Source organism: Pygoscelis adeliae, unplaced genomic scaffold (assembly GCF_000699105.1).
Source record: "Pygoscelis adeliae isolate BGI_AS28 unplaced genomic scaffold, ASM69910v1 Scaffold336, whole genome shotgun sequence".
Taxonomy (NCBI): Eukaryota; Metazoa; Chordata; class Aves; order Sphenisciformes; family Spheniscidae; genus Pygoscelis; species Pygoscelis adeliae.
The window spans coordinates 507,440-521,479 of record NW_008824938.1 but is presented as its reverse complement, the minus strand read 5'-3'; the positions used below and the strand labels follow the sequence as shown (position 1 = coordinate 521,479).

The 14,040-nt window shown below is 38.2% G+C and overlaps 1 protein-coding gene across 1 annotated transcript; it reads left to right on the top strand.

The window, feature by feature from the left end:
- Positions 1 to 2,715: 2,715 nt before the first annotated feature.
- On the top strand, positions 2,716 to 13,645 carry LYRM7 (LYR motif containing 7). Its single transcript, XM_009325373.1, is given in 4 exon segments — positions 2,716 to 2,803; positions 3,477 to 3,547; positions 6,048 to 6,129; positions 12,995 to 13,645. Coding segments are annotated over 4 exon segments (318 nt in total). The 3' UTR covers positions 13,072 to 13,645.
- The last annotated feature ends 395 nt before the right edge of the window (positions 13,646 to 14,040 follow it).

Genomic DNA, 14,040 nt, shown 5'->3' with positions numbered 1-14,040 from the left:
GTGCCCGGCGTGCTTGGAGTCGGTGGCAGCGCGCGCAGCGCCGGGGGAGCGTGCTGCGTTCCCCCTCAAATCTGCGACCTCACGCTGTAAATAGTAACTAGACGCAAGCGATGTGCTCGGGGGAGTTTTTCCTTGCGTGTCTCTGGAGGGCAAGAACTTTTTTCCCCCAGCGGTTCCTAGCATTTATAGAGCATCGACAGGCAGAGGCTTTCAGGGCAGGAAGGGCACAAAACGAGGTAATAGGAAGTAGGGGTTTGCGTGCAAAAGCTGTTGTGGAAAAAGGAAACGAGTTGAGAGGCGACAATCAAGTAGAGGTTAAAATACATCGAGAGAATGAATTGTGATGGGAAGATGAAGAAAAGCAAAGACAGAAGAATTACTTAAACCTTTTATCTTTACGGTGTAGAGTAAAGGTTTGGGGGAGTTGAGCCCCTGTTTCAGAAGTGTTCTGAAGCCCAGTATTAGGGGTACCAGTACACTGAGGTATTGGGGGGGTTCTGTGTTTTGTTAGGCGACTGTAGAGCTCAAAGGAGTGTGTGCATTAATATACCTTGCTTCAAAGCCATCTAATATAACTAGTCTCTGGCTGGTGTCGTGAAGAACTTTACAAGAGGGGTTTGCAGAAATAGGCAAATAGCAGAGGAAGATGCCTGAAAGCTGTCGATGAAAAAGTTCAGAACAAGCCTAAAATACTTCTTCAGGTTTCGCCATAGATGTCTTTGTCTCAAAACCATTTGTAATATTAACTTTACTATTTGCAAAGATGGCAAAAATATTATGGGGTAGAGATATTTCAGGATGTCCTGTCCAAATAATTTAGTCAAACCTCTTAAAATACATTTACAGAACAAGAAATTTATTTGCCGGGTTTTAATTCTGTAGGTTTGCTTTCCACAGATTCAACCATCTAGGGGATGCTGCAATTAAAGGCAACATGGTGCTGTTCAGTTGCTAATTATTAAGAACACGTAAGCTGAAAAGGAGTTAGCAGAGTCCATGTTCTCTTTTATATGTCTCTGCTCAGACTGGTTTAACTGATTGTCGAGTCGCATGCTAGTTCTTGTAAAAGTGACAAAAGTTTTTTGCTTAAACGTTCGTGAGACACTTACGCAATTGAGAATGCACTAGTTTGTCCTCTTTCCCAAAAGATTGGTAATGCAGTAGCATATGCTCAACAGGATGCTAAATCATAAATTACAGTAGAAATTATGATGTGGTCTAATCCACGTAGTGAAGCGAGATTTGAATTTGTTCATATTTGTAAGTTGTCCCTTAATAGCACTGAAGTTGTGGTAGTATTACGTTGAAGAAGCAGCACTGAACTGGAACATTGTCTGTCCTTACTGTTTTATGTCTTCTCTTCCTAAAAACTGTCGTCTTGTGCGTATACACTTCTGGATGAATTACCTCAAGGTGTAACCAAGTGACTGGCTGAGCGGAGGGTGGGAACTTAGCTTGAAAATCTAAAAATGTGTTGACATCTGTTGGAAGTAATAGCTTTCACTGAAGCTGGCCGTTTCTCCCTATCTCATTGGTGGCAGATTCAAAGCAGAGGCAACACAGCACCCTGCCAGGATTTTTTATTGGCCTCCTACTTTTAGGGTAGTCTTGTTTGCATCTCCAGCTCACAGATACACAGCACGCTGATAAAGAAGATGGTAATTTCTCGGTTACAGCCCTGTGTTTCCTCTGCGTCCTTCTAAGAAATTTTTGGAATATTAATTGTGAAAAAACAATTTAAAAATATCAGGAAGGTAGCTGGAATTGGGCCTTCCAGAAATGCCAAAACACACTAGGAAGTACTAGAAATACCTTCAAAAGGTATCTCGTTATCAAGGGGTTTGTTGGGGGTTTTTTGGTGCTTGTAAGAGATTCCTGTCAATCTCTGACAAACACCAAAAAAGTCTGATGAGGACTTGAGGATTTCTTTAATTCATTACAGCCTGTATGAATAAACAGCCAAAACCACATGACTGTGAGCTGTGATTCTCAGGGGTTTTGCTTTACATACATACTGAGGTGTATAATCTCTATATTGTAAATCCTAATTTTTTGAGTGTTTGCTTTTACTGAAGTTCTTATTTGCTGATCTGGCAGTTATATTTCGGGAAGGACTTTGCTTTGTGTTGGTTTTGCCACATCATCTGTAGAAGATTATGCCCAGGTATTATAGAGACATGAAAAAAAAATTGCTGAATTAGTTCATATACAGTTTGAGATCCTTTTGAAATTCACTTTTCTCACTTTGGCTTGTAAGTGTGAGAATACTTCAGCCATTTACATTTCTATCTTTTTTTTCGTAATCAGAGAATATCCAGTGATGTACCCTTGGTAGTCACTTCAGGTGACTTGACTTTTAGAGTTATGCCGATTCTGTTGGGTTTATTTGGTATTGGCACGGCAAATACATTTGCATCAGTGTATTTTGAGGATTATATTCCCATCATGCCAAAGGATAATTTAGGAGCGTAGTGCTAGTACTCTCTAGCATCTTAGATTAATAAACGTCTAGAACTGTCTAGGATTTTGGTTTCCTCACATCTGCTTTGGCTACAAGTTATTTGATCAGGAATTGAGGTAAAGTATCATAGATACTGATTCCATACCAAATTTTGTACTAAATGGAAAGAACGTGAAAGATCAACCAGAACACTCTTAATTGCAACATGTTCATTTTAACTAAGAATCTTGCTAGCAAACAAGCTAATTCTATTGATGTTGTATTGACAGGTTTTGAAGCTTTTTAAATTATTACACAGAACCCGGCAAGAAGTTTTTAAAAATGATGCCAGAGCCCTTGAAGGTGAGCTACTTTTTTTGTGTGGTGGATGCTTACCTATCTTTCTGTGGAACTTTCTTCTCTGAATACACAGAAAGAGAATTCTTAACATAATCTTCCTTCAAATTATTCCCTTCCACATTTTATGAGTAATCTTTGGGAAAACTTGTGTATCCGTAACCAGATATCCCTTAATTTAAAACAAAAAACTGGTTGTTAGACTCAAGCCATATTTCGTAAGGAAAACATCTCTTTTTGGAACCTTGATGATCTTCCTGGGATTTCCCACCCTCTCCCCCCCCCCCCCCCCCCTTTTTTTTTTTTTTACTTCCTCTCTTCAGTCCAGCCAAAGCATGTTTAATTGTACTAAGCATTTGAGTTGATTCTCTTTATGTACAGTGGCTTCTCAGGGGATAAATACTGCTTTTTTAGTAAACCAACTTTTAGTAGTGGCTTCTGTATGTCAGTTATTTTTAAAGCTCAGAATGCTAGATAGGCAATCATATTTTATTCCTATACCACTGAACTTAAAATATGACATCACCTGAAATCCATGGAAATCTTATATTAAAAGACTTCAGGCAGAGTGCACCAGGAAGGTGCTATAAAGGACTTAGGATTCTGAGCTTTGAGGCAGTGACAAAGACAAGATACAATTTTTTGTTCACACTTTAGGTTTTTTGTTTACTTTATTTAGCTGCAAGACAAAAGATAAATGAAGAATTCAAAAATAACCAAGATGAGACATCTGAAGAGAAGATAAATGAGGTACTTCTTGTTTTCATTGTTTTTTTCCACTTTGCATAATAATACTTATATAGGATCTTTTTACTTAAAAGATCTCTAAACCAATGTAAATACTTATTGAGACATTGTGAGAGCCAGGTGAGTTCAAAAAGGCTTTTACATGGATCTTTGTTTATAAATATATTGATACGTCCATTGGTATTAATAGTATGTTACAGAATTCTGCACATACAAAAATACGTAAGGAGAAGGTGTCTTCTGATCAATATGCTTATTTTGAAGCTTATAATAAAATTATGGAAAAAATGTTTTATGGTGCTATTTTCATGTAAGTATTTTATATACTTTGCTCATAATATCTATCTGAGCTGTGGTCACTTAAGTTTACCTGGTCTTTGTTGTACAGACAAGCACAGAAAGATACAGAGAAATTAAATAATCTGCTCAGTTACTGGCAGACACGAGAAGTTGTTTTGATTCCTGATGACAGTGAGGCAGCATCTTTTGTGGGAGGCAAAAACCAGCCAAATTATCATGGCTATTGTAATATAGAGGTATTAATTATATTGCTGGGGTTTTTTGCTTCTTCTTTCCTCATGGTGCATTAAAAGGAGTAGAACATTCTGTTAACTCACTGTGTAAGTTACCTTTGCTCAGTTGTTGTCTTAACACTTTTTACTGAGTCATTTTTCTAAAACTTACTGAGGCCTGAAATGAAACTTCTGTAGTTTAGATATTTTTAGTTATTAACATCCATACAGAGTGAATAATTTAGTCCTTGTCATTCAGCCTTTTAACTGACTGTATTTACATTGTCATTGGGCACTAGTTGGAAGAAAGTGCCTCCATCTGTCCTTTGCAGAAGTAAATCTGAACCTTTGCATCATACCACCCACTGCCAGTAACATAAATAGTTCTGTGCATTTAGTTAGGACTTTCTAGCATTTCTGCTTGTTATCAGGCCCCTACAGTAATACTTCTGTGTTTGTGTTCCTGGTGTCTGATCTGTTAAATTGTATGTTCTTTTTGTTATAGATGTACAGGAAAAATACTTGCTGTAATTTTTAAATCTATGTTTGTTAGGAAGGGTGACCTACAGAAGACACATATGTAACTTTTTAATATGGGTTAATTGATATCTTGATTAAATGTGTCAGTGGAAGAAATTCTAGACTTCTATCACAACTACTGTCATAGAAACTGTCAGATTTGTTCTGTATACATATATACAAAATAGACTAGGATGCAGAGGAACTGAATCAAATGATATACAGGACTTGAGAGAATTTGGGCACTTGCCTGCCATAAACATGGGGGTGTTAGTGTTCTGCTTTGGGCAGCAGCTAAAAAAATGAATATTGACCAACCAAATGTGCGTTACTTTGCCGGAATAGAAAGCTGCAATGTCTTCTAATGTGACATCAAATACTTAGTTGTGTAGTGACCTAAGGAGGTAGGAGTAACTATCTGCAGTGTTAGAATGTGAGATGTGGCAGCTCAATCTACTGCAGCATTTTAGTTCAGATCAGGAGTGCACTTCTGAAGTTACCTTGGTTATCTCCACTTCCTGTGATTTGGTTTGTTTTGTGAAGCAGTCTCAGAGCAAATGACAGAATTACTTTAAGATGAAGCACACCTTCCACTTCAGATTCAGGAGCATGCAGCCTAGCTGCTAATGGGCATTCAGTAGGGGGAACTCGAGGATACCTAGTTCAAACCCTTAAAAGGGAAAGGTGGGAGGAGAAATTCAGTGCAGATGTCAAAGCTTGAGCTCTAACTCTTGCAAAGATCCACTTCTGTTGGTACACGCTACTTCCTAGTGTAAGCATGTCTCCCAAAGTGTCTCACTTGTGCAATTTCATTTATTTCTGACACAGGTATCATGCAAACAAGTATTAGGTTTCCCTTAATCACTCAGCAAAACTAGCAAGGGTGCTTCTGCTTATCCTCTTAATGAGGGAAGGAATTCTCGGCCTTTTGCCAAATATTAATGCCTCTGCTAATCTTCAGGTAGTACCTTGTTCCTGTACTGCTTTTCTGTGAAACCTCAATATTCTTAATTCTTGTCATGTTTTGCCCTTATTTTTTTGTGTCCTTATTTCAAGAGCATGAATGCTAAAAGAACCAGATTACCCTTTCACTAGGGGTAGTCAAATGTTATTGAGGCATTCACCAATGTCTTTGATCACTGGAAACTAGTTACTTGTTTTGGTAGTTGCATTCTACCTTATTCGTTTGCAGTTTTAATCGGGTATATAGATTCTATGCTGCTGTATGTTACTGAGCAGACATTTCCTTCCTCTCGTGCTGTATGTCAGGGTAGCTTATATATCAACCTGTAAGTTATTCCAGGATCCCCAAAGTAAAAGCTATGTATAGATAGTGCATAACCAATGGAATAATAGAACTGACTGGCTTTATTATTTGAATAGCTGCCTAGTATGGAAAATAATTTCAGGAATAATTACGTATAATTTAAATTAATCTGTTGTGTTGTTTGTTTCTTTTTCCCTTTTACTAGCTTCTGAAAATAGCTTCAGATGTTGAAGTGATTCTCAGAACTTCTGTTATTCAAGCAGTTCACACAGATTCTGACAAAATATGTGAGTAAAGCTGCATGCTAAAAAGACGTTTAAAAATGTTGTAGTTCGGTAAATATAAAACTTGAAAACTAAGTAAAGGGATAGAGAGCGCAAAAGTCTGTCTATCTGTCAGTTCTCCACCCAAACTCTAAATTTAAGCCTGTTGACTAATGTCACTATCTAGGACAGGTGGAGGTTTCAAAGGTGCAAAGTTTCTACACAAATATTTTGAAATACGGAGGCTGGTAGAAAAGAGGCGGTGACTGCATTTAATGCCCTCATTGGGAGAAAGAAGTTGTAACTTCGTAGCTTAACTATTAGGAGAGACAGCAATTAGGTAGCAAGTCAGCATGCATGTACTAGCTAGTCAGTCAGTGTATGTCTAAATGTAGTAACCACAGTATCTGCAGGTCCTTGCTCTACCGAAGAGTTAGAAGCTGCCTGAGGAGAATTAGCAAACACAGTATGTACGCTGTCCATAGAGTAGCTTTTTCTTTGAGGATTGAGTGTTCTTTTCCAAAACCTTGTTCTGACAATTGAAGTTTCAGATTATGCCTTGGAAGATTTGTGACACAATGGTGGCCTATCAAATTCTGAAATTTTGGTTCCTGGTTTAGAAGTTCTTTTATCTTACAGTTAAACACAAGAGATGTAGTAGGTTCAGCATACAACTGTGTGGTAGAGGGTAGGAGAAATCTTTAGCTGTGTACGTTGTTTCCTTTCACTTCTGTTTAGTGGTGTCTGTAAAACTTTCTAGATATGTTCAGTTTTAGATTTAGTAAAGTATTTAACTTTAGAACAGCCATTGTGATCGAGGCCAAAGATATGTCTAGACCAGTGTCGAGTCTTCCACAGTGATCCTAGGCAGATGGATATAAACATCTTCCAGCTGTTTACACCTGGCAGCACTTCCTGAGCCAGAGATGGTTTCTGTTTTAGTTACCCTCAGTGGGTTTCTCTCTCATGAACTTGTTTCGGCCAACCGATGCAAATTTCTTGCATCCAAGAACCTTTGACAAAGAATTTACTCTGTTTTTTATGAAGAATCACTTGGTGTAGTTTTGAATCTCGTCCTACTCTTCAATTACTATGCATTTTCACCAAGCTGTTCATGAGTTTTTAAGCCTCTTATTGCCCCCCCTTTTGGTTTTTTTCCCCCCCTATGGAACAGCTTCTCTGTGAAACAGTGGGTGAATGCCTGTGATCATTCTGTTGCTATTCTCTGCACCCTTTTCAATTCTATGATATCTCTCTTAAGATGATTAAGAGCTTTCTCTCTCAATCAGCTGAGCAGAGTCATCGAGCTATGGGCAAACCAGGTATTTATACACACAATGATGGCACAATGATGTTTTCTCTTTCATTCTCTATTGGTTTCCTGGTCACTCCTAATGCTAAATTTCATTTTTGGCTGCTGTGCGTACATATATTTATTTATTTTTATAAAATTATCTTGTATTCATTAAACTCATCTGAATGGTCATAGTCAGTTTTGAACCTATCGTTTTCTTTGTGAAGTTAGTGTATTTTTTGACCTGTGTGCGTTGCATGTCTCTATATGTAATTTTGTCTGTCGTTTTACTGGTTATTCAGTCAAGTCTTAAGCTTGTCCTGCAATTCTTCACAGTAAGCCATTTTCTTAAAGAACTTATTCAGGATGGTATCATTAAAAACCGTTCTTTTCCAGGTTAGTTACAAATATGTTGAGCAGCACAGATGCCAACAAAAATACGTGCAGAACTCCACTTTTTGACGCCCCTCTGTTGGGAGACCTGTTCATTTATTGTTCACTTCCTCCAGTTTAATCAGTGACTTATCCTTGCAAGACCTTCTGTCATAATAAGGCGGCTGTTTTCTTGAAAGCATTCGCTGAGGGACTTCTGGGAATCCAAGCATGTTGTGGCAGCCCCCCAAGAGCTGTTCAGAGAACTCCAGCAGGAGTAAGGCAGAACTTCCTTTGCAAAAGCCATGTGAATTCATGTTCAGATAATAATTTATATTCTAATACTGCGTGAGTGTGTAGGGATGGGGTTAGGACAGCCAGAGCCCACCTGGCGTTGATCTTGGCAAGGAATGTGAAGGACAGCAAGAACAGCTTCTACAGGTATATCAGCAGCAGGAGGAGGAGGGGAAGCTGTGGGCCCACAGCTGAATAGGGTAGGGGACCTGGTAACAAAGGACACAGAAGAGACTGAGGTGCTCAGCACCTTCTTCACCTCTGTCTTTACTGCTAAGGTTTGCCTTCAGGAATCACAGGCCTCAGACCATTGGGAATGTCTGGAGCGAGGATGACTTACTTTTGGCAGAGAAGGAAAAGGCTAGGGAACATCTGAACAGATGGGGCATACACAAATCCATGGGACCTGATGTGTTGCACCCGTGGGTGGTGAGGGAGCTGGCTGATGTCATTGCAAGGCCACTCTCAATCATCTTTGAAAGGTCATGGCGATTAGGGGAGTTGCCTGAGGACTGGAAGACAGCAAATGTCACTCCCCTTTTCAAGAAGGGCAAGAGGGAGGATCTGGGAAACTGATCAGCCTTACTGTGATCCCTGGGAAGGTGGTTGAGCCAATCGTGGAAGCTGTTTCCTAATGTTCTAAGAACAGAATGGGGTCTGGGAGTACTCAGCAAGGATTTACGAAGGGGAGCTCTCTGACCAGCCTGATACCCTTTTACAGTGAAATGACTTGACTCAGTGGACAAGGGGAGAGCAGTGGTGATTGTGCATTTTGGCCGTAGCAGAGCTTTAATGCTGTCTCCTTTAAAATCTTCACAAACAAAAAGTGGTAGAATTGCCGCCGCCTGATTTTAGAGACCTCTTGGAGAAATGGTGGCAATGAGGTTTGTGTGGAAGGAGGTCTTCCAGGCTCTAGTAGCCAGGAAGACTTTGTCCTGCAGCAAAAAATCTGGAGTGCATCTGCATGCAGGGTGCATTTGACCTGCTTATGAATGCAAAGGATGTCATTATGCAGTCTCTTGCCCATTATTTCCTTTTTTTTTTCCTGTGTCTGTTTTGGATAGGTCTAAGCTTTGCTTCTCACTCTGTAATTGATCTTACTGCAGTAAGAACAAAACAATAATCTTGAAACAGCCATTGCAGTTTGAGAGCTGTCTGTTTTGTTTGTGTTTGGAATATATATTGAAGTGAGAAATATTTAGTCTTGAATCACCAATTAAAAGATGAGGAGTGCTTAGAAAAGAAATCCAGAGCATCATGATAGAAGTTCACAGAATAAGAATGAACAGTATAAAAAAAATTTATAGAATGGATAGATATTGTTACTTGTCCTGGTATAATTAAAACATAAAGAGCATTCAGTGAAGTTGGAATTCACATTCAAAGCTAATACCAGAAAAATGCATTTTTATTTTACACAATAAATAGTTCTTAAAGGTCATGGCAATGAAAAATCTTTGTGGCCAGGAGCAAGGTATTACTCAAAATACAAAAAAGCAGAAGATCCAACTTGATGCTTAGCTTGATACTATACTGAAAGAGTAAAAGCAAATCTTCCTACAGAATGAATATACAGACCTTTATACCATAGTAAATTGATCAGTAGCAGAACATCATTCCCAAGTGCCATTCTTCGAGCAGTCTTCTAGTGTGTTTGCATCTTTCCTAAGAATCCGGCTTTGATTAGTCAGATAGCACTCTGAACTAAGCAATGCTGTTGTAGCCCTTATTATCTTAATGTCACTGGTAGCACAGAGTATGCCATTAGAAAATTTATGAAACCAGAAATTCAGAATTTTTAGAGCCTTGAGATAATTGTCACCATATTTTGATACTAGTTTATGCTGAATAGCTTCATCAGTGCATTGTGTGAAATTGTGCCTATAAATGGGTGTGGTTTCCACTGCTGCTCCATTTTGTTGAATATCTCACCCTACTGTTTCCATCCTTTTTTATTGGTAAAGAAAAGTTGTCTGAGAATAAAAAGAGGAAAAAAAGTTGGAAGTGGCCTTCACCTTCCAGTTGAATCTATGGCTAGGTAGTGTCGTGGTTTAACCCCAGCCGGCAACAAAGCCCCACACAGCCACTTGTTCACTCCCACCCAGTGGGATAGGGGAGAGAATCGGAAGGGTAAAAGTAAGAAAACTCGTGGGCTGAGATAAAGACAGTTTAATAGGTAAAGCAAAAGCCGTGTGCGCAAGCAGAGCAAAGTAATGAATTCATTCAGTACTTCCCATCGGCAGGCAGGTGTTTAGAGTCATCCCCAGGAAAGCAGGGCTCCATGACACATAACAGTTACTTGGGAGGACAAACACCATCACTGCAAATGTCCCCCCCTTCCTTCTTCTCCCAGCTTTTATTGCTGAGCATGATGTCACATGGTATGGAATATCCCTTTGGTCAGTTGGGGTCAGCTGTCCTGGCTGTGTGCCCTCCAAACATCTTGTGCGTGTATATGATGAAAATACCAAGTGGATCTTCTCGCTTTCCTTTGCTTTTTGGCACCTAGGAGCCAGTTCCTGGTGTGAAATTTGTTGCAGGAAGTGCCTGTGTAGGTATATGAGTCTGCTTAGGTAGCACGTTGAACGGGTATTCAACTCCAGTACAGCTTTGATTAAGGAAGTTTTAGCAGAACTCTTTGATCTTTAATCTTTATGCTCTATGGTAACTTTTATAGTGCCAGTAGAATTACAGTTAGCTCCCTCGTTGCTTTTATGGTATCATCTTGTATGAAATGAGAGGCTTGGGACAGATTTATTAACACACACAAAAAAAAAAAAAGTGGAAGTGCAGCCCTAAGGTGGCTGCTTGAGTTGCTGTTGGTTGGCAAATAAAAATAAGCAACCTCAGCTGAAAAGTGTACTTTTCATAGTGCTTCATCTTTAGTGCTACATGTGTGTTTTGGCAACTTTGTAGGTGAAGGTTTACTTTGCTGTAGTAGAAAGTTTATTGGCCTATTTGGAAAAAAAGAGAATATTGTAAAATATTTAAATTTGGGCTGTATTTAAATTAGTATTATGTCCTTGCTTCATCCTAAGCCATCGCGCCCTGCCCCTCCCTGCCCCCTGCCTTCAGCTCTCCTTGTTGGTTAGTTTTCCTCAGCAGCCTGTCAAGATCAAAGTGATCAGTTGCTATGTTGTATTAAACAAGAGTGGGGGAAAAAAGAAACTTGGTAAAATGTTTCAGAAAGCTATTGCTGCAGCTGGTTTCCTTAAGTGAGTTACTGTCAGAATCTTTTGACTGTAACTTTTTGTATTATAGCTGACAATATACAATTTAGCTACACCTCGTGGTTTTCCTCTTCTGGTGTGGTTTTTTTTTTTTTTCCTTGCAATCCTGCATCTCTAAGATAGCTATTTAATAACTGAAAAGAAAAAGCCGAAGACTTGTCTTAGGCAGTGAGAGCAAATACTGGTAAGGAGAACATTTTCACTAATCAAATGAAATTATTCTGTGCTGTCACAGAAGCAGTACACAGGGCAATGTTACTCTTTAAAAAGAATTTGAGATGCAGTGGTGTATAGTCATGTTGGGATTCACCGGTAAATCTTTAAAAAAAGAAGAAAAAGAAATTAGGCTGAGGTTTTCTTGTTTAAGAGAAGACAATTTCAGTTGTCATTGTTAGTCATAGTAGACAATTTTTCTGATTTTTTTTTTTTTAAGTTTCAGTCTGTGTTACGTTACTCACTAGTATATGAATGTCTCTGTTCTATTCATTTCACTTCAACTTCAGATTAAGCTGATATAAATAAAGCTTACATTTTAGTAATATACCACACATGCCGTATGTTCTGATGGTTTTGATTTGGTGTGTTGGCAGTGTATGTTCAACACTTAGCTTTGAAAAGGAAGGTTAAAAATTCTTCTCTCAATCTTTATTTGTTTGGACTTTTGTCTTTCAATACTTTATATCCAATTCTGTTTTTCTTTGGTATTTCTGTTTCATGTACCTATTCTAGGTGTGTAGAACAACATGTTTTATCATAAATTTACTCACAAGTATTTTATCTAAGAGAAATGCAATTGAAATTTTACTTAAAGCTCTTAGAAACTTATTAAATGCATCAGTATCAGTACACAGATACAAAAGGAAGATACCTTGAAGGAAGTCAGTTTTCTTTCATATAAGATAATGAGATATCAGTGCACTTTGGACAGAATGTTACTCATTACACACAGAGTTTTACAGGTTTACTGTACCTTTCACAGCTGACTTAGTCAAAGTACAGCATTATGATTTCAGGTGTCTGTGCTTTAGTTTTTGCTGCTGAAGCAAATCCGACATGACATAGATTCTTCCCTTCATGAAGAAAGGACAAGCTGATTTCTGAAGAACCAGACAGCAAGAAGTTAGAGGAAGTTCAGGAAAAGGTTAAAATGGTGTATAATTAGACAAACCCTAACGCACTGCACTTCTGTGACGATACAGTGGCCATAATTTTCATTTGATGCTTTCTTTTCCTGTTGGCCTTTAAAACAGATGTGATAAGGTGAATGTTACAGATCAGATTCCAGGACATTGCGGGAGAGGGCTAAGTCAAATTTAGTATTTGGTTTTGGAACTGTTGAAGTAAACATAATCTGACTCAGGCATGATAACGTTGCCATTCTCTCTCTTGCTAAAAGTTCCTGCAATGCTTTACCATTTTTTTATGGATTCTTAATGCTATTAAGATATTTTCAGTGCTTTTAAAAGGAAAAAGGGAAGGCAATATTCTGACCAACAGAAGGTAAAAATCTTAATATAATTTTATCTTAGGTAGGTACCATGTTACTGCTTGTACACATACCAGAAGTTGAGATTCTCATTTTAGTAACCTGATTTTTTGTAGTAACCTGACTTTTTGCTTGTAAATGTAAAAACAACTTTAGAATTTTAAGTAGTATTTTCCATAAGATTATATTCTTACAGGTTTTTTTCTATTACAGTGCTCATACCCAGGAAAGATCTGCTACAAGACAACACTCCTTACTTTGGTAAACCAACAAAAAAGCATGAATCCTGAGGAAAATATGCCGCTCTCCCCAGAAGGGTAATATCCTGTAATGAGATCTCTGAAAACCAATAGTGGATACCTGTTTTAAAGCTAAGTTTGAAAAAAACAGTTAAATATTGTTACCAGGAAAACAGGGACTGAAACCAAGTTACTGATTTTATTGTGTGCTGTGATATCATCATGCACTTCTTCTGTGGAAGATCCTAATACTTCCATGGAAACTCAAGACACACAGTTCTCTTAAAAATGCACTGCTGAATTGTGTTACTTCAGCCAGGAATGTTTGTTTTTAATTATGACAGTTGTCAGATAGAGATTTTTTCCTAGCAATCCAGAGTTTTTCAAAACTAGGTACAAATTAAATGCAGTTCTTAATCCTGATAATATTTATTTATAAGTTTATTGTCAATCATATGCTGCTTTGAAGTAATGAAAAACCATCTTGTGGCACTTACCATTAAATTTATGCTTTGCACCAAAAGCATGATTTCTGAAGTTGTCATTAATTGTACACTAATATACTGTGATGTTTGAGAGAGTTCTTAAGGTTTATGTGAATAAATTATTCAGGCTTTACAGATGGGAGAGCGTGTGTAGTGTTTTTCTTCTCCCCCATACCTTTCAACAAGCAGGAAGGGCAGGGTTTGAGTTCTTAGATGACAGCGGAACAAGAGAACCCAGCCACAACCTAAGGATGTTGTTTTAGATCATATGGTTTATGAATTTAAGGTTTTTGTTTTATCTTGTGATTATAGAGTGACTTACTGAGGCATTTTCCAAAGAAAAGAGGCTTGTTGCTTAGTCGCAAGTGATCTGACTTGCCTAGAGTGAATTTCTGGTGAGTTTATTTACTAAGCCCTTATCACTTCCATTTTTTTAAAGGAGACTTACTTGCTTCTTGCGGAATTCATCACAATGATCTGTTCAGTTCCATTTTAATTGGAACCAGATACAACTACACTGATATATAGAATCTTC